Below are 19830 nucleotides of genomic sequence, written 5' to 3'. Positions count from 1 at the left end.
TTACATATTTGAAAGGTTTTTTTTCCCATGAAAGTAAATTCCTCCTGTCTTAACATGGCTTAGATGGTACTATACATGATTGCAGTTCTATAAACTCTCTCTGTGCAACCCTCCCTGCTTGCTGCACCTTGAGCACACCAGCTCACTTACAATTCTGCTCAAACACTGTACAAACTATTCTACACAACACAGTGGCAAGTTGTAACAGATTCTCAGTAAAGAGTAAAGACATGGAAAGCCTCAGCCTGCAAGTTGACAGGATTGGTTCTTTAAGCTTATGACATATGAAATCCTGAAAGTTTGAATCTGTGTTTTAAGGATTGTCATCGGTGCGCTGCCGTTTCAAGGTGGAAATGCTCAGAAATGCTGTTTGACTGCGTATTTCATGATGTGTCTTCGAGCACATAAAAAACACCATGTCAACATGTTAACAAAGTAAAAAAAAAACTTTAATCAAAAAGCAACGTCATCTGCTCGTAGCAGCATATTTGAGCTGCCGAATACTTTTTCTGTTTCTCTCTGGATGAGCTGTGCTGGACTTGAGTATAATTAGTGTCCCTAATATCACCCTGTTTCCATGTGCACCCTGGGTGTGCTGCACGTCTGCACCCAATAAATAACATGCACTTTCCTTTATTTGAACCATAACATCACTGCTTTACATGGTAGGACATAAACTTAGCTAATCTGTCTCCATGGATAACAACTGACGAGGCCAGGCGTGGTTTAAGGTCTCTGCAGGGAAGTCATCATCCCGGCCGTGTTTCCGTTTAAGATGTTAACTGCTGCTGACTGAGACTGACTTGTAGCTCCTTAAGGCTTTATTTTTCAAACTAAATGTCCGACCATTAAACTAGATAATGTAACAAGAGAGCTTGAACTCATGTATCGGTTTCCAATATTCTGGACTGGTTCTGATACTGTAGAGGTTATTTTTCCTGACCAGGGCTTTTTACTGGAAGACAGTCTGAGGAATTTTCAATTTACAGTCTGTACAACTGCTTCCATTTAATCTGAGATTCTCCTGCATCTCACTGCTCATCAGATGTACTTTTTCCATGTTTAGAATATTGAATGTTGGCAGTAAAGTCTAAAAAGCTTACATTTAGAAATAGCTATTGACTTAAACTGCTTTTAACCTTAATTTCAGCTGTTCTGTTATGGATAAAACAATGCAGCAAATCTGCCTAAACACATATGATTTGTCACATTTACAACGAATACAATAAACAGGCTTTCAGGGGAATTTGTATGTTAAACAAAAGGAGGCGAGCCGGAGACAGTCTGAGCAGCAGCCTGTGCGCGAGTCTCGCTGGTGATGATTTAACTGCCCGATCACTCCTCACGCCCCCCTGGGAATGATGTCATCAGCGTGGGCCATTATAAATGGATGAAGCTGTGAGTGTGCACACAGTCGCTTTAGGCTCTCTTACTCAGTACTTCCATGTAACAGTAACCGCTGTGTGACTACGTTTTCGTCTGTACCACTCGCATCAGACGAGCGCCTCATCATGTGGCTGCAGTCTTCATCATTATTCTGCTCGCCGCATCCCTTTGTCAGCATGGCAGTCAATGATGCTTTGCTGACTGCTCGCTCTCATGGGCGGCAGCCTTGTTTTGCTAAATGTGCTGATTTTTCTGCTCCCGCTACCTCCTAAACTGCATTCCTACTTTTATGCAGGTGTTATCACAGACGTTGTTTTGTAGCCTCTCTTACTTTGCTCCGTTATTACTGCTGTTGCACAAATGCCAGCTTTACAGACAATGATTTGTGATCTTTTTTTCTCTGGTCTTACGTGTGGTAAATATCAGGGGGCATTGTTAATGCAAAGGTTACTGTAATAAAAGCTACATCACAGTCTTTTTTTCACAGTTATAGGCAACCTTTGTCTAAACTTAGGATAAATTTAGACCTATGTGGCTTTTGTGTACTGACAGATAACACTCTGGTGGCAGCAAAGGTCGTAGCAGCTGCCATTATTTATTGTCCAGGCACAGGAATAGTTACACTTGGCATTTTGATAAGGGGAAAGTTTCTTTGTACCTTTAGTTTTGTTATATAGATATAGTCAGGTTGGACTTAAGGGAGGTTTGCATTCTGCAGAGAGGCGTTTAGGGTGAACAAATATATCCATCCATCCATCATCTATACACCGCTTAATCCTCACTAGGTTCGCAGAGGGCTGGAGTCTATCCCAGCTGACTCAGGGTGAAGGCAGGGGACACCCTGAACAGGTCACCAGTCTATCACAGGGCTACACTTAGAGACAGACAACCAAGCACACTCACATTCGCACCTATAGACAATTGTTTATGGACATATGTTTTTGGACTGTGGGAGGAAGAATCCGGTGAGAACCCACGGTGCATGGGGAGAACATGCAAACTCCATGCAGAAAGATCCCAGACATCCTAATTGGGACGCGAACTGGGGATCTTCCAGCTGTGAGGCGATGGAGCTAACCACCAACTCACATAAAAACACTCAGTTAATGGAACTAAAAACATTCAGTAAGTACCAGCCAGGTCCCTCTTGTGCTCCCAAAACAGCTCTGACACATCTGTGACACATCTGGGAACTGAAATAGGACATCTAGGGGTGTCCTCTGATTCCTGACACCAGGACGTTACAAGTGGATCCTTTAGGTCATGTTCCTCTAGCAGTTTCTGAGAAGTTTGGAAGCTGCTGCTGTTGGGAAGTGTTGTTGCCATTGGAGGGGCTGTGCTTGATCTGCAACAGTGTTTATTATTAACACGCTGTGTTTAGCTGCTACAAAACTCAGTATCAGCGTTTAGCATTTTAGCATGCTAACATGACCTATAAATGTCTAGTGCTCAACACAAAGTACAGCTGAGTCTGACATGAATATCCTAACGTTTTCTGGCATTTAATACTAAAACAAGGTATATGGCAAAGTTAATTGTTAACCCAATGGTGGTGCTAACTGATAACTCATTAGCTCAATCAAAACTGTATCCAGAAGGCACCAGAGTGTCGGCACCAAATTTCAAATCAACCCATCAATGATATGATATATGACTCTCCACCATGAATATCAACCTCAAGAGAAAATGTCATTGAATTAACAAAGTCTGAAGAATTAATCCTCCAGTTACCTTAAACGTTTGTACAAGATTTCATAGAAATATATTGCATAATTATTGAGATATTATAGTTGGATCTCTATGACAACTTAAACAACAATGCCTTTCAATCAAAAGCTGCACAAAGATGGGATTCATAAAAGAACTGTTGTGCTCATTTTGGTTGGATATTTGGCCCAAATGAGCAGCTAAACGTTTAAAACTCACCATACTGCAATCAGTGCTTTTAGATGTTTATACTGTATTTATGTGATTGCAGGGCTGGTAAAAATCAAAGAGGCGAGCGACATTGAGGAAAAGCTGAACGAGGTGGAAAGACTACTGAAGAACGCTATCAACATGCCATGCAAGGTCAGTAGTTCAACTTAAACAACATATCACAGTAGTGTTTCCCTGATGTGCCATGTTAAGACACTCGTTAGGTGATGTTGGGAAACTTACAGCGATGTAAACCTTTGTAAACTTTGCTCGACAGTATTCCAGGTCAGAGGTCATGTTGACTTTCTTTGAGCGATCGCCGTTGGATCAGGTGTTAAGAAACGACAAAGTCCACAGAATCCAGCCATGCTTTCAGAGTCCAATCAAGATATCAGGTACGTTTTCTTGTGAAATGAACTGATGGCATCTGAAATGTCGTGTTAACAGAACTGGTGATGCAATACTGTACTCTGTGCCTTGTAGAGATCATGCGGTCCAATGGGTTCTGTCTGGCCAATACAGAAACCATCGTGTTTGATCACAGTATCCCCGAAGAAAAAGAGAGACCTTCATCCACTGACTCTGTAGAACATACGTGAGTATTAAGACCACTTATAAATATTTCTGTCCTTTTATGTTCCAGTCATTATTATAATTGCCTCTACACGGGTTACTTAGTCAGATTGGTGGAAAAGATTTTGAAAATCATCCAAAGAGCCTCATTATTTGACCCAGAGTGAGTCATTGTACAAGCTGGTTGCAACCTAATACAAATTCCCTGCTTGTTTTCCCACAAACGTAAGGATTTCCATGTTTGAGTGTACAGTAATTGCTTTGATGAGTGAAGAAATCCTTGAATGCAAACCAACCCCAGGACCCTCCAGTCCCTTTGTGCAGCACAGGAAGTGTGTCTGTGCACCTCTTCCTTCCCTGGGTGTGTGTAGGAAGCAAAAGAGGAACACATTCCTCTTCACACAAAACAAGACTTTGCATCACTCTATAAATGACTGATTACATTTTTGCTGCTGCAGTGCTCCGACCTTGTCTCTAAGGGTTGATGCAGTCAATTAACACAAAGCCTCGAATCATTTACACCAAACTTCCAAATCCTAGCATAAACCACACAAGTCCTTTCTGTCCTTGGAGTAATTTGTCTTTCATTTTCTTGTCAGGTATGAGGATGGAACAGAGTTTTTGCCAATGGAAGCAGATGTGTGCGACGAGGAAACAGAAGCGTACGTCACCAACCTGTCCTACTACCATCTGGTCCCATTTGAAACTGACATCCTGGAATGAGGACATATCTAGCAGATGCCCGTCGATGGAAATCTCGTGCTATCACTGAGAAACATGTACTCTACAGTGGAACCGAACTATGCAATGCTGCACGGAGCTGCTCCGATTCAATGCTGCTCCGGCTTCTACGGTTGGTGCACTATATGCACCGGGACATTCGAAGAAACAGCCACAACAGCAGCACCAGTTTGTCTTCATCCACTTTATGTGACGTCACCAGTGTGCCTCATCCTTTTGTTGTCTCGAGACTGACTGTTAAAGGCTTTCAGGTGACGTAGCCGCAGTGGGCGTCCTCAGTCCTCAGCAACATTTTAAAACATGCTGCTCGGCCACTTTAAAAGGACTGAAACCTTCTATATGAGCGGTTTGTTGTATGACTGCGACCGGCGGAGTGAGAACCACACATCAGCCGAATTTTAGGAAATAAATGTAACTTATTGGACCATTTACTCCTTTTTGAATCGACCAGCACTCTTTGTTTTGGACTGAGTTGTTCTGTCTTTCTCATTTAATCTCTTACGATGCTGTCGGCCTGGTTTGCTAAGAGATTTATGATGCATCTGCAAAGACAGAAAGCCGACGTGAAGTTTTGCGTATGATCTTTGTTTATGGTGCAGCCATCACCAGCATTTAGCAAGTTTGTTTTCTGTTTGTGTACCAGCTTAAAACTCATAGGATGAGTCCTATTTTGTTGCTGTGATATGCAGTTACATGGTTGTACTCTGAGAGCCAAGTGAAACTGGACTACATGGGTTCTAATAACAAAAAGATGAGATATTTGGCTATTTGGTAAAAGACTAGAAGCAAATATTTCTATAAGTTGGTGCACTGAGCAAGAATCATGAAGCTTGCAGTTTGTTAGCATAAGCTGGAAAATGATTCTCCATGGTGCTTTTGTTTCACTTGGTTCTTGGTCTACTGTCAAATTGAAGAACGCAAAAAAGAATTAAAAGTGTAATTATTGTTTTGTTGCGACGCTCTCTTTCCAAAGTGAGAACGTAATGCTGCCTATTTGGATTTTTTTTTCTTTAATGATGTTTTGTCTGAATAATAAATTAGAATGTAATCGTGTTAGACATGTCGCTTGTAATGTTGCTCATTTTATATTCATAAACAAATAATTGGATTTATGAGGGCAGAGACCGAGTGTTGCCATTTATGTGGAAAACTGAATCAACTCGCTGCTGTTGTTGTTGCCCTCCGATGATAAAAACGGGGGCAAAGAAAGCTTTGTTTCGTGGGTCAATTGAGGTCATTTCTATCCCGTTCTGTAAGATGACATGAGTGGGCTCGGGCAGACAGCTGACTACAGTCTCAGTGAATGTGGGAGTCTGCAGCTCGGCCTGTGATGGTGAAACAAGACCTCTCTTTATCTAAGGAAGACAAACGATCTTGCTGTACTGAAACTTTCTATAGGAAAAGTTGCGTGAAAACAGCAAGAACTTGATTAAAATTCATGCCTTTGTATGTTTTATAGGCCCTCCCGCCATAGGGAGGACACTTTTATTTCTCAAACCGAGACCGTGAAACTCGGTGGAGCGTTGCGCATGTTTTGAACGCAACTGAAAGGCCAGAAATGTATATTTGTGTAGGCTTAGGCGCCGTTGTTTTGACAGTTTTGTCACCGCGGGAGCCACTGTGGCCTTTGAATGTAGGCTAACAGCTTGTGTCCAGGTTTCTGCCCTTCTAAACACAAAGGCATTCAACTCTCGCAAACTTGGCACATGAGCCTTCAGCAGAACGGCCCTCCGCATGAGTCTGTTTAGTAACACAGTCATGATCACGATTCGCCCCGTGAGAAAGTACAGCTCTTTCACAGGGTACGAAACTATTTCATGCTTTTAATTTGTAGGTTTTGTCTGTCTTTGCTGCAAGAATGACATATTTCTGTTGGAAACCTCCCTTTCGCATAGAAAACAGCATCACTTATAGGCAAGAATGAACAGGATTCACGAGGAAGAAAATGTTTGATATTGAAGAAAGTCTGTCTGAGTTTGTTCTGAAAAATCACAAAATCTACAAAGACCTCTGCCTACCTTAAGACTTTTTTGCAAGCTTATGGCAGTCAGTGCAATAAAATAAAACTCATCTACGTTTTCCGTGAAGCTATGACTGAAATGGTACTGAACCAATTCAATGCAGTGAAGGGAATGAGTAACAAAATGCTGGTACTTCGGTGTTTCAGTAACATTTCCAAACATATCAGTATTCCCACAGTGCCAGCTGGAGTCTGTTAAAGAGTTTAACGAGGACAGCATGACAGATAAAATGAAAATAAAATTACACAAAAGACTTAATTTATTTTGTCCAACGTCAGCCACACTCTGTGAAGCTAACCATCCTAGGTCTTGTGATGTCTTGTATGTGTATGTGTCGTACGTAAGATGAGTCTTTGGTGTGTCAAAATGAAGTTAATTCCAGTTACAGACTTGGAAGGTGACGTGTATGTGTTAACATGTTTGACAATGTTGAATCTATTCAGACAGTATTAGATACACATTATTACTCTAAAAGTGTCCCAGAACAAATAAATATGTTTTCAATAAAACAAATGTTCATGTGATGTTTTTTTTTTTAAAATTTGTGCATGATGGAAAGAAACTTAAGGGCCCAAGAAAAACAAAAACAGAGGCCAGTCAGCAGCTGTGGTGGTTGTTGAAAAGTACATTTAATGCACAATTATTGAGAATTGTGCTCTACTGAAGTAGCAAAGTACAATTATCTACAATTAACTGGGTAAGATATGAGAATATATGGTATCATGATGTTTATAATGTTCATCCTGAAGCAACATTTTGATTCAGGACTACTTTCTGTTGTGATATCACCACTTTATCCATACAAAGGATGCATGTGAGGACTTGGCCTGTTGCCTGTTATCTTAGAGGGACACCTTGTGGCTTGTTGTGGTAGTAAACATCAGTATCACTTTATCCAATTCAATGTAGTTTAATACAGGCTATTGTTTCAAAAAAAGGCACATTTAAGCAAAGCGTCATGCAATGTTTACCACACAGTTTCCTTCTGTTTAGCTTTGGGCTAACATTCAAAGAAAAGAATAGAGAAAATGTCAAAATAGGTTGAAATACTCACTAGTTATGGCTTTGTTTTTTGTTGTTGTAAAAATAGACTTGGAAAATACAATAGGCAGCTGTGTTTATTATATGCAAGCACAAAACATGACAACCACAGCCATGACATCCATTTTTCTTATTGTTAGTATATAAAAAATGACAAAAAATGAAAAACTGGAATCTAACATGTAGTAAAAAAAAAAAAGACAGGCGAAAGCCAAATCAAGTCACCATTATTCCTATAATCCATTGAGCAAAAGTGCTTTACAGCAGAGAAACAAAATTAGTGACTTTATCTAAAATGGTTAAATATTAAGATAAAGACCCTACAGTGTTATTTATCATGTGAATGTGAAGTTATTTAAATATTATGGTTCAAACGTTACAATAACATGTAAAAAGCAAATGTACACCACTAATTTAAATGCAATGATTAAGACTTAGCAGTGTCATATATAATACAAATTAATCTGACTAATGTAAATGTTAAAGGTTAAAAACATACAATATGATGGACTCAAATACTAACACATTACGTCATTTATTGAAACTTTTTTTTAGATGCTACAAAATGATACACGAAAAACCGAACAAATTCGAAAATCTGTAAGAGAAAGTAAAAATTATAGTTCTAATGTTATATAAAATATGAATAATATTAGTAATGAATTTAATAACAAACAAATAAATAAATAAATATGAATGACGAGGCTGCGTGACCCCGCGCATGCGCAGAGAGGAGCGATTTAGCCGCTGTATTTCCTGCTTTGCTGTTTCCACTCGAAGCGATGGCAGAAGTGAAGGCTTCCCTGATTTGTGGAGGTACGTTTCACTTGTTTATTCTCCGGTACCGTGAACACTAGATCGCAATTGTTCTCGGGGCTCCCGTTCAAGCGACATTTAAAGCTGCTGTGGTTGAATTTGTGGCGCAAAAAACTGAAGCACAGTTAGCTGAGGCGACAGCTTTAGCTGGGGATGCTTCAGTCATGAGGTTTCAGGCTGGAGGAGGCTGGAGAGCTGCTGCTGCTGCTGCTGCTTCACACTGACATAAACGTGCACTTTGTCTGATTTTTTTTTCTCCCCCGTGTTTCTTTTTTTATCTTTACAGTTGTAGCGGCTTTCCTAAGTTCGGCTGTGCTTGCATTTGTTGAAGATCTAGATGACACGTAAGTGATGCCCCCCCTGCATGCTCTGCTTCCTGCCCACTGTCTCCCAAAAACATGGTCTTGTAATGCAACTTCCGAGAATACAAACACGGTGTGGTTGCTTCTATCCGGTTGGTTCCTCTACTTGAGCTTTTTTGACTAATCTGAGCAGCTAGTACATGATACAATACACCTAGATTTTACAGGTTACATTAGATTTCTAAGGAGCTGCTAAAACAGAAGCAGGAAGGGATGATGGTAGTCCTGATTACTGCTCATCTGTCCACTTGATCAGTGTTTTTTTTAATTGGATGCATGTTGTGGAAGATCATTAGAGATGTCTGTTGTATGTGTATATATCTGTTATAAACCAGGTCAGTCTCTTTGTGTATTTGGTCGGTTTATTCAACTTTTTACTAACAATAACTTGAGCTGCAACATCTAGTCCATTAGTTGACTGACAGAAATTTAATTTGACTATCAACCAGCTAAGCATTTAGATAATAAACATTTCTGGAACACGAAAGGCACCATCACATCCCAGTTTTGTACCTTTACAGTACTTTTTATCCTATTTTAGACTAATGTTGTAGTTACACGCTTATTACACACATGTTATACGGTAGGGATGCACAATGGTATCGGCTGCGATTTAGAATGAAACACTGGCAGTCAGGTAATGTGTGTTGGGCTCAAAGTTTACAGTTTTGTTTGAAAATGTTGCACAAAAATACATGTGGCTTAGTCAGCATTTTACATCAATAATTTGGGTGGAACAATTAGTCCATTAGTCGTCTGTCAGAAAAGTATTCTAGCATCTTACTCAGCAACCGTTTTGATAGTCAAATAGTTGTTCAAGACCGTCTTCCACGTTCCTGCCATTCAAATGTGAGAATGTGATGCTTGTCTTCGTCACACAATGCATTTTAGACTCTTAAAATACTGTGTCTTGATGTTTTCAATCTCATTTTCTAATAAATAATTAATAGTAAAAATTAGTTGTAATAGTTGCGACCATAACAGCTTGTACAGTAACTATTGCTCTTTGCACTGTGTTTAACATGTGGAAAGCCTCTTACAATGTAACTCACTCAATGTGCAATTACTATCATGTTATTATGCCAGTATTAAACTAACTGTGTGCGCTTTTTTTCCCCTCTCTGACAGATTTAAAGACACTAGAGTGAATGACATCTGGCTGGTTGATGTGAGTCTGGCGTTATATATAGACACGCACACGTACACAAACACACAAAAACTAATCTGGGTCCATTGAGCTACGCTTTACTTCATATCCAGCATTCCGCTGTCTGGATCATCCCCTGCGGAAGTGGCAGCAGTCAGGGTGGGATGTAATAAGGGAGGGGATCTGCAGACCGTCCTCTGTGTTTGTGATTAGTGAATGAGAAGTCATGCATGGCGGGCAAAGCCAGGGGGCTCGGAGAGGTTTATATCGGAGTTTGTGTGTCGGCCCGTAGAAGCAAATCTAGCTCAAGCGCCCAAAGTTGCTTTCACTGCAGGAGTGAGTTCTGACATTTAGAGAGTTTTAATATGTCAGCGTCTCCATTTCTCATGAAGTCACAACTGTATTTTGTTACACTTCAGTTCTCCAAATTACATTTGATCTAAATCGGCCAAATCTATTCACAGAGAAATCTGATTTCAAATTTGTGAAACAACAAGTTCTGTTATGCCGTAATAATAAACATGTAATAATAAATCATAGTGGAATGTAAAGAGCATCTTTGTCTGCCAGTTCTGCAGCTTTACAGCAACGTTTAGCCTCTTGTAGCCTATTGTTTTGATTTTTACTGCACATTAAATTGCAGCTACTAACGGCATTGACTGATAAAAGATTTCAAATAACATATTGGCATTTGCCCAAAGTAAATACTGACAGGCAGAAAATGTGTGCTGGGCTGAAAACGTACAGTTTTATTCGTAAATATTGTATTAAACTAGATGCGTCCATTTTAAAAGCATTGCGTTGTACGTCTGCATCCTGCTAGTGGGCCGTCGTGATGAGAGCATTCAGCCAATTTGAGTTGGAAAATATCGGCATATTGGATGTTGGCAAAAAAATTCGTGTTGTACATCCTCCGTGTACAGTGTGAAATTTTTACAGCTGGCAAAGTTGGTGAGTAGTGGGTGAACACATTGGAGCCATTAGAAGCTCCAGAGCCTGGTATTTTTTGTAAAGAGTTGGCAGAGCCCAAATTGAACCGAAGAGAAAGCGAATATTGGTCTTGCTTGGTATGAAAGAAACCAAACGAAACAAAAACACTCCAAATAATCTGCTTTGTAAGGTGGGGATGTATCTGATCTGTGCGTTTTTTTAGGCTTGTGGGGGAGTGTGATCTGCTCCAACAAAAAGACAATAAATCAAGCATATTGTATGTGATGTAAGTGTGGTATTTCCTGCTACATTATGAGCAAAAAATAGTGTTTAAAGCTGCTGTTATTAATTAGATTATTTATTCAGGAACAATGCGCATCAGTAAATGTGTCAGTGTTCGTCAGACGGCTGATTTTAATTGCCGTCCCCTTTATCGGATGGTAGATTAACGGTTACACCAACAGAAAAACAACTAAAATTAGCACAGGAGAAGGAAAGTGAAATCTTGCAACAAAATGGAAAGCTTACACGGGAAAGGAAAGTTGCATGCAAAGACAATCATCTACAATTAATATTTCGGTATTATATACATGTGTATATCAAATACATCAGATCCCATTATATCATTATCTAGTCACAATCTGACAAATTCAAGCAAGAAGACAAGATGAGTGTGCGTGTTTAAAGACAAACACAGCCTCAGAGGAAAGCTAGTGGGTGTTTAAAAGTGTTTGAGGATAATTCGTTAAAGAAATAAACTGCCTTTCTAAAGTATCTGCTGTGCAACTGTATTAAAGTGACTACAGCTACAAAGTAGGTTTGTTGTATTTTAACCACTGTTATCCTTTGTAGCAGAGAACTGGCGAGCAAAGAAGTGTCTTAAATCGCCCTTTAGCTGGGCTTTATGAGCAATAGTGGATTGAAAGTTAGTGAGCTATGGCCGTGTTTGTTACGTTATTCACATTTATCGCCTAAAACCGCTCTGGTGTTACCACTTTGCACATATTCTGAATATTTAAGTGTTCTAAAGTACTAGCAACAAATAAAGCTGTATGGACACATAAAGACAGTTTGGATCCATTTTTGTAGACAAACACGACAGTAAAGACCATTACTGTCACAAATTCAATTTGCTTGTTGTACTGTGAGTGATTGTATTAGTAATATAGTATTAATGTAATATAAACAGATCAGCCACTGACAGGGGAGGTGAATAACAGGGAAAATCTAGGACTCAATGGATCACGGCTGTTTTGGCGGGACTAAGAGGACGTACACAATACTGGACAGGCGGTTTTTAATCAGTCTGTGCTGCACATGATTTAAATTTTGCTTCCTGCTTGTGGTGTTTTTCAGTTCTATGCTCCGTGGTGCGGCTACTGTAAAAAACTCGAGCCAGTATGGTACGATGTGGGAGTGGAGCTGAGGAGCTCGGGGTCGCCGGTACGTGTGGGAAAGATGGATGCCACCGCTTACTCTGGTGAGTAAATCCTGGGAGCTTGTGTGTGTCTCCAGGTGAGTCCCTCTAATTGACTGAGCTGTTCAACAACATCCAGATCTGTTCCTATGGTTGCTCATCGGGACGTTACTCTGACATGTGGCAGCACTGATGTAGTAATAATTGACCACAATCGTTTTAGGACAAAAAACTGGGACAGATGCAATAATCCTATTTCTAATTTAGCAGTCGGTATCTTGAGAGTAATCATTTATGCATATTCTCCTGCATTTTTTGTGTTTTTTAATCAACATCCTCTCAGACAAATATTCATGAATTTACAGTCAGACTAAATTAGGAAGGTATTTCAATCTTTGAAGAAGATGCCGACAGGATATTTAAATCTTCCAAAGAGACAGATGGTTCTCAAACTTTGAAGTTTGAAGCCTTTCAGAACTATTATTATCTACTTTCTCTGAGATGCTAGTGTTTGCTTTGTGTTGCAGGAATGGCGTCGGAGTTTGGCGTTCGCGGTTACCCAACAATAAAACTGTAAGTGTTCCTATTTGTCTTGATTCAAATCTTTTTTCAACGTGTAAAATGCCATGTGAATTTGCAGTTTTGACACTTTGAATAGGCTTAGAAAAACCCACATGTGATTAAGAGGCTTAATGAATTTACAATGATGCAGTTTTTATTTTGTGATTTAACTTTCAAGACTGCACCAGAGAAACGCTGATTCAACTTTATCGTATTTACAGGCTGTGAATTTGCTGTAACATCATGTTATATTGTATACTGTCGTTATTATTCTGCCCCCTCTCAGTGTCGTCTCCTGAGTTTGTGTTGTGTCATCATCAGGAACCCTTTTTCCCACTGTTGTGTTTTATCCCTCGAGGCCTGGCCTGGAGAGATGCTCTTAGATAACGTATTCAGGAGGGAATAAGGTGTTATTGCTGTTTCCTTAAGGCATATCTAAGTGACAAACTCTGTTAACACATTTTGAGTTTAAATTTTATTAGGTTTGGCACTTCTGAATGCTGCTAATTGTGCATTTATCAGGGGATAATCAGCTTTACTGATTAGAATTTACATTTGCCTCTTGGTAATATTACAGGCTTTTCTTTGGGACGTTCCAGAATCACTTCAGTTTATCTTGTAATCCGTTGAACAACAAATGTAGTCTGTGTGATTTTTTTTCTCCTCCACCCAACTGTTTAAACTGATATTCTTCTTGAAAGTTACTTGAAATTACTTCTTGAAGTACTTCTTGAAGTATACGTGATGTTTTGATATATAGATATATAAAAAAAAAATGATGAGTTTAGGTAGACACCAGCTGCTTAACAGCAGAGTTCGTGTTGACACGAGATAAATGATCATCCGACATCAGAGGAGTTTCCTGCACATATTTGAAACTGAATCATTCATCTGCACACTGTCATAATGGGCTCCCCATTTAGTTTCATCAAGACCATTTGAGGAAAGTGCCACAGGATCACGGCAGGGTTCATAACATTAAACCAAGCAAGTGATGAAACATCCATCGAACAATACGAGATACCTCCCTCAGTGACAGAAGGAGACTTGATTTAGAGTTCTGTTTCCCCCTGAGTTCATTAAGCCCTGTGGGCTGATGCAACCTTAGCAATCCTTAATGCATTGTGCTTCTTGTACCAACTTGACTCGAGCAGTTTTCTTGGCTGGAACTCAATTAGGAAAAAGTAATTTGGTGTTTTTTCTTTTCCTTCGGTGGTGCGATTATTTAGATTAAGTTGACCTTTGTGATGAATGAGCTTTTACTTGTAGTTGCTGTTTCATCAGAACGTTTTGTTAGAGGCAGGTTTGTCATGCTCAGGTGTCAGACGCAGGCTTTAAATTTAAAGACAAGTGCTGTCTGTAATGGACTGAAGGAAGGCTGCAGCTAATGTGTAGTGTTTTTATTATTGATATACCTGTTCATTGTTTCTTTTTGGCAATGGCTGGGACTGTAAAATGTAAAAAAATAAAAAGTTCAAATGCCCCCAACAGAGTTCGAGAGCAGCATTTCAAAACCAAAAGATGGTCAGTTTACAGTAATATACTCTGTGGCTGCTTTGTTAGTCTGTAAGACTTGACAGACACGGGCTGTTATTTATTTATAAGGCTCTTACTGGTTCTTTGCCCCCTTACATTACCTCATTACTGTCTTTTGATGTGGGCCTACACCATACGCTCTCACATGGCTGGATTACGCTGCAGGTTCTGGCTGTTTTTACTGAAGTTGGAAAATCGAATCTAAACCATGACTCATTTTAACTGTGGCCAATTCAGGTCTTTAATTTCATCCTGTTTAAAGTCCAGCTGCTCTTGTTTTGGTAGATTTGTTTTCAAAACTTAAATGCACTCATAAATGTTTTGCCTTTTAATATTTAATTATTATCCAAGTTCATTTCTGTGCCGACATCTTTTATTCTCTCGCTCGGCTGCGTGTAATCCGAGTTTAAATAAAGGTTGAACAAATGAATTCGTTACACCTACTTCTTCGTTTTCATATCTTTTCAGCCCCTCGTTTGACAGCAAAACAATGCATAAAGGCATTAAGTCACGGTCAAGAGGTTCAGTGGTTGTTTACACCAAACAGAGGAGAGAAATGAGATCTAAGTGACTTTAATGTGAAATGATTGTTAGTACCAGATGGGCTGGTTGAAGTATCACAGAAAATTACCAAACTCTTGGGATTCTTGCAATAACAGTCTCTAGAGTTCTCAGACAATGGTGCGAAACAAAGAAACATCCAGTGATTGCAAGTCCTTGTTACTGACAAGGTCAAACAGTCGCTGGATTGGTTTAAAGCTGACGAGAAGGCGACAATAACTCAAGTAGCGTTACAAGAGTGCTTCTCGGAAGAACATGTCTGAATGCGTAACAAGCTGAAGTGTCATAACTGAACTATTCCTCTGTGAGCTAAGAATCAGACAGCTGAGGCTCCCCAGAACTGGACAGATAAATACTGGAAAAAAATGCAGAAGTAGAGTCAGAATTGGGCGTAAACAGAATGAATCAATGGCGCTGTCCTGCCTTCTTCAGGCTGGCGGTGGTGAAACGGTGTGCAGAGTGCTTTTTGGCACACATTAGGTTCCTCGCTTGGATGGTTGCTGACCATGTGCTTCAGTAAATGGTTACTGCAAGCAGGATAAGTAAGCGTTTAAGTAAGTTCACATCATCCAAAGCTGGTTCCACTAACATGTCAGCGAGTTCAGTGTTCAGTCAAACAGCACCTCGGGGATGTGCTTCAAAGACAGCATGAAGTGGGGCATCTTTGCCATTTTATTGAATTTATGCCACAAAGAATTAAAGGTTCTTGCGCCGTATTAGGAAGGTAGACTAATAAAGTGGCCACATGTTGTGTAAAATAATAAAAAAAAGCAGCTGGATGCAGATAATATTTGCCGTCTTTGCTCGGTTCAGCAACGACAACAGTTAATCGTCTAATGAGACAGTTTAATTTGAGCTTTTCCTCCCTTGAAACATTCTTTCCTTTCACTGAATTATTTAAAAAAAAAAAAAAGACAAACGATTATCCTGAATGCAAGCATGAGTGTCACACAATTTCATCTTTTTTCACATAAATATTTAATCAGTGTCATTCTCGTGGCACAAAACAATAAATGACGGTGAATAGTTCTGCAGCAAAATTATCCCCCTTTCACTCTTGTTTTTGTGCGTCTGCCTCCTTTTTAGGTTAAAGGGTGATCTCGCCTACAATTACAAGGGACCGAGGACAAAAGACGACATCGTAGAGTTTGCCAACAGGGTGGCAGGGTAAGTCCCAGCATTTCAAACTGAGTCGAACTTTGCTTATTTCACAGGAAGACAGGGTATACTAATGAAAGCCGTCCAAGTCAGCTTATCAATGCAGGCCATATTTGTTTCATAGCTCAATGGATTTCTGCCTCTGATGCTCTGCTTTAAGCCACTGTATAAACTGAGCCTGACAGATTTTCTCCTCCTTGAGGGAAATCAAGCTAGATCCGTGACAGAGGGGTTGATCAAAAGCTTGGCTCTGACTTGAGTCCAGGGCTGCAGGTTCTTCAATCCCCACTGGGTGGTGCCACAAGTACACGAATCCGGACTCCACACATTAGTGCATCATTGTTGTGGTTTTAATTTGAGTACTCCTTAAAAATAACTTATCCCTGCGGGTTTAATTCCTCCAGACCGGCCGTCCGAGCTCTTCCCAGCAAGCAGATGTTTGAGCACATGATGAAGCGACACGATGTGCTTTTCGTGTACGTCGGTGGGGAGTCTCCCCTTAAAGTAAGCACCAGTTCTGTCTCCAAACAAGATTTTATTCCAAGCTTCTTCAGAGCTAAAAATGCCTATATTGATTGAATGATAGAAACTGCTGCTTTTGTAACAGTGTTAGCACAGAATTAGCTTCTAGTGGTCAACCTTTGCAGCTCTGACTTATTAAAAACTATTGTGCAAATCCTGAAAGACTCTTTTGTTTTGCAGGAGAAGTACAACGACGTAGCCTCTGAGCTCATTGTTTATACTTACTTCTTCTCCGCTTCAGAGGATGTCTTGCCAGAGGTAATGCTTTAAATCTAAATCATTTATTTTGTCTTTTGAAAGCGTTATGCAATGAATTTCTGAAGGATGCATATGTTTAATATTTCTGCCATCATATGTTATTGATAATCTCGGGTATTGTGCATCCTTTGTTGCTTTGCTACTTTGACATATAACAAATAACTGGCTTCTTTTAGCCCATTTTATCGTCCAACAGTTGCATGTTTTTGCAGTATGCAAAGAAGTCTGCCAACAGTGTTGTAGCATATTCTCCAGGTGCACATTTTAAGGAACTGGCTTTAAAATAAAGTACTTTTTTTTGTGTTTTTGACAGTCAATGTCTTTGCCAGAGCTTCCTGCAGTCGTAGTGTTTAAGGACGGAGCCTACTTTACCTATGATGGTGAGTGTTTTGTCACCCTGTCTTCAGTCGCTGTTGTCTTGGATGATGAGCTTAGATGTTTTCTTCAATTACTTTGGAATGAAAAATAGTTAAAGAGAACAGCAGGGTGCCATGCTGTCCACCGTTCCTTCCTTCCTTCCTTCCTTCCCTCCATCCTCTCATATAATCCGTGTAACTGGAGCTCTGTTCCTCTAGTTTCCCCGCTCCTGCCGCTGTTCTTTCATCTTCCTCACCACACTGAGTTATGGTGTGCCTGACCCATCATAAAGCACCCAGGGCTCTGCCCACTATTGTGTGTGTGGTTATGCCTGTGATGTTGTGGTGGTTTGTCTCTGGGCGAACATACATAGCAGCCCTGGGTGGATGAACTGCCCTGAGTGGGTGTGAAAGACCACAGTTTAGGCCAAGGAAACCAGGGCAGAGCTGGTACTGTATATACAGTAAAACGAAGCCAAGAACTGAATCGCTGAAGCAGCCATCGGGTCTGAGCGAAAAAAAAGAAAAAAAAATCAACTTTGACATAAGTGGCTTAGAGGAGTTGCCTTTTTCTCTGTTGCTCAGTTTGAAGCTTCTCACCGCATCAGCGTTAGTTCCCCACATTCCTCTATGATGTCTCGTATTTTGCTGCCGCTTTGGGCCTGAGCCGGGAGGCGGAAGTGGAAGCTAAGGGCATCGAGGCACAGAGCCAACACGAAGGGGCACCAGTAGTGGCTGTTGGAGAGGTTAGGTGCTCGGTGCTTCACCCGGAGAACAAAATCCATGTGCGCCACCGCCTGCGAGTTCATATCTATCTGCTCCACCTGATCGTTACGGAAGGCGGGCTTCCTGCACCAGAACCGCAGCAGGAGAGGCTCGCCACAGTGGACGTTGATGACAAAAACTCCACTCTCCGCAGAGTCCTCCAGGACCCTGATACGGAGGATTTGGTGAATGTCTGGCATTGCCATGGTGACGGTGTATTAAAGATGACAGGCACTGAGAAGGGGAGCAGCATGGCAAAATGACACAGATGCGTCCTTCCTCTCAGTCCTCCAGAAACTGTAGAAGAAGAATATTTTTATTATCCGGTATGGTAGCTCAAAACTAGACTGTAGCTCATTAAGCATTAAGCATTTACCTACAATGACAGCCAGAAAGACATTTCATCAGGAAAATAGTTTGCCTTCTCCTTTTTTTCCCCACCACCTGTGGTCCTCAGCATCTGGTTTCTGTCCAACTGTGCTGTGGTGTTTATCAGAAGACTGCTGTCCCTGAAAATCCACCGACTGGCTGCTGGAAACAGGAATAAAAACGTCTAATGCACCCTATGCAGTTTCAGTTAAGCTCACTTTGCATGACGCTCAGTCAGGAGCTTTTTATCCTGCGTTATTTGGCTAAACTTGCCAGACACATTTGCATAGGCACCCAGTGACACTGTTTTATGGCAGACTATGACGTTAACCCAAGTGGGTAGATATTATACTGTATAACGTACTTATTATATTTTCATGAGCTGCATTGTTTTTACCTCCTCGCTTTAGAGGTTGGCAGTTGCCAGAATATGCAAACAACTTTTATCATTTCCCCCCCTGGTATTTGTTCTTGTATGTATTTTGTGAAGATGCAGATTCAAAATACTTATTAGAAATTCAGCGCACACTCGCCGCTCTCGCTGTGCAGGTCTTGTGTTTTTTAAAAGAATGGGTCTCACCGAGCAAAGCCACACTGTCCAAACACAACCTCTCCCTTTGTGTAAAATGATATTTGACATATTGGTGTTTAGCTTTGATTGCTTTTAGTGCACATCACAAACAGCGGCATTCCTTTTGAAGAGCGCTGTTAAAATATAGTACAGCACAGAGGCTCATGCATATTTAATTGCTCAAATCCTCGGTTTCATACTCCCGTACAGGTCTGCACTGTTGTTGTGCTTCAAGCGCCAAGTGGTTTTGATCATTGTGTGTTTGCAGCGAAAGCTTCTGGCCGACACGTTAGTGCTGCAGGAAAACAGACGAACATAATTAGGATGTATGTTAGTGTACACAGTATGCTATTTCTAACTGCTTCAGTTGCCAGCATAGTAGTCTTTAAACATGTTTTCTTGAAACGCACTACTTAGAGCTCCACATAAGGCTCTCTGTTACTCTGCTTCAGTGGCTGTTGGTTTGGCCTTGATGCTCCTTCTATGGAAACATTGGTAAAGCTGCCAGCGGTGAGGCAGCAGCCTCTTTGAATTCAGAGAATTTAAATGACAGTCTGATTAACAGTTCATGAATGTGCTGACAAGGTGAGGTCACACTTAAACAGATGATAACACAATGATGACATGTTGTCACGGCACACATGGACAGTATTCACTCCACTGGTTATTTGAATAAGCAGCGACGGCAAGGTCAAAGTAAATGACGTGCTGATGAAAAGCTCAATAGCAGCTTGTTATTTTTTTCAGGGTTAACAAGCACAGGAAGGGCAGAGAGGTGGGCATGCCATGCAACAAGGGTTTTGCAGCTAGGAATTGAACTCT

General features: G+C 40.6%; 2 protein-coding genes across 3 annotated transcripts in view; both read left to right on the top strand.

Moving 5' to 3' along the window:
* The window catches only part of pxdc1b (PX domain containing 1b), a 14172-nt gene extending 7010 nt beyond the window's left edge, over nucleotides 1-7162 (top strand). For both annotated transcript variants that reach the window (XM_008280937.1, XM_008280936.1), the window contains 4 exons: nucleotides 3365-3456; nucleotides 3581-3698; nucleotides 3787-3898; nucleotides 4476-7162. In XM_008280937.1, the coding sequence (XP_008279159.1) occupies nucleotides 3365-3456; nucleotides 3581-3698; nucleotides 3787-3898; nucleotides 4476-4599 (446 nt within the window). In that variant the 3' untranslated portion in view covers nucleotides 4600-7162. The remainder of the gene's footprint in view (nucleotides 1-3364; nucleotides 3457-3580; nucleotides 3699-3786; nucleotides 3899-4475) is intronic.
* A 1260-nt stretch (nucleotides 7163-8422) lies between these two features.
* tmx3b (thioredoxin related transmembrane protein 3b) overlaps nucleotides 8423-19830 on the top strand; it is a 39323-nt gene continuing 27915 nt past the window's right edge. Inside the window, exons 1-9 of the mRNA XM_008280934.1 lie at nucleotides 8423-8495; nucleotides 8782-8839; nucleotides 9986-10025; nucleotides 12291-12414; nucleotides 12879-12924; nucleotides 16096-16176; nucleotides 16572-16671; nucleotides 16870-16947; nucleotides 17261-17327. Coding sequence (XP_008279156.1) covers nucleotides 8462-8495; nucleotides 8782-8839; nucleotides 9986-10025; nucleotides 12291-12414; nucleotides 12879-12924; nucleotides 16096-16176; nucleotides 16572-16671; nucleotides 16870-16947; nucleotides 17261-17327 — 628 coding nt within the window. The 5' untranslated portion in view covers nucleotides 8423-8461. The remainder of the gene's footprint in view (nucleotides 8496-8781; nucleotides 8840-9985; nucleotides 10026-12290; nucleotides 12415-12878; nucleotides 12925-16095; nucleotides 16177-16571; nucleotides 16672-16869; nucleotides 16948-17260; nucleotides 17328-19830) is intronic.

The sequence above is a fragment of the Stegastes partitus genome, unplaced genomic scaffold, assembly GCF_000690725.1.
Source record: "Stegastes partitus isolate 25-593 unplaced genomic scaffold, Stegastes_partitus-1.0.2 Scaffold214, whole genome shotgun sequence".
NCBI classification, from domain to species: Eukaryota; Metazoa; Chordata; class Actinopteri; family Pomacentridae; genus Stegastes; species Stegastes partitus.
The sequence above is the reverse complement of the archived record's forward strand: the minus strand, read 5'-3'. Positions and strand labels throughout refer to the sequence as shown.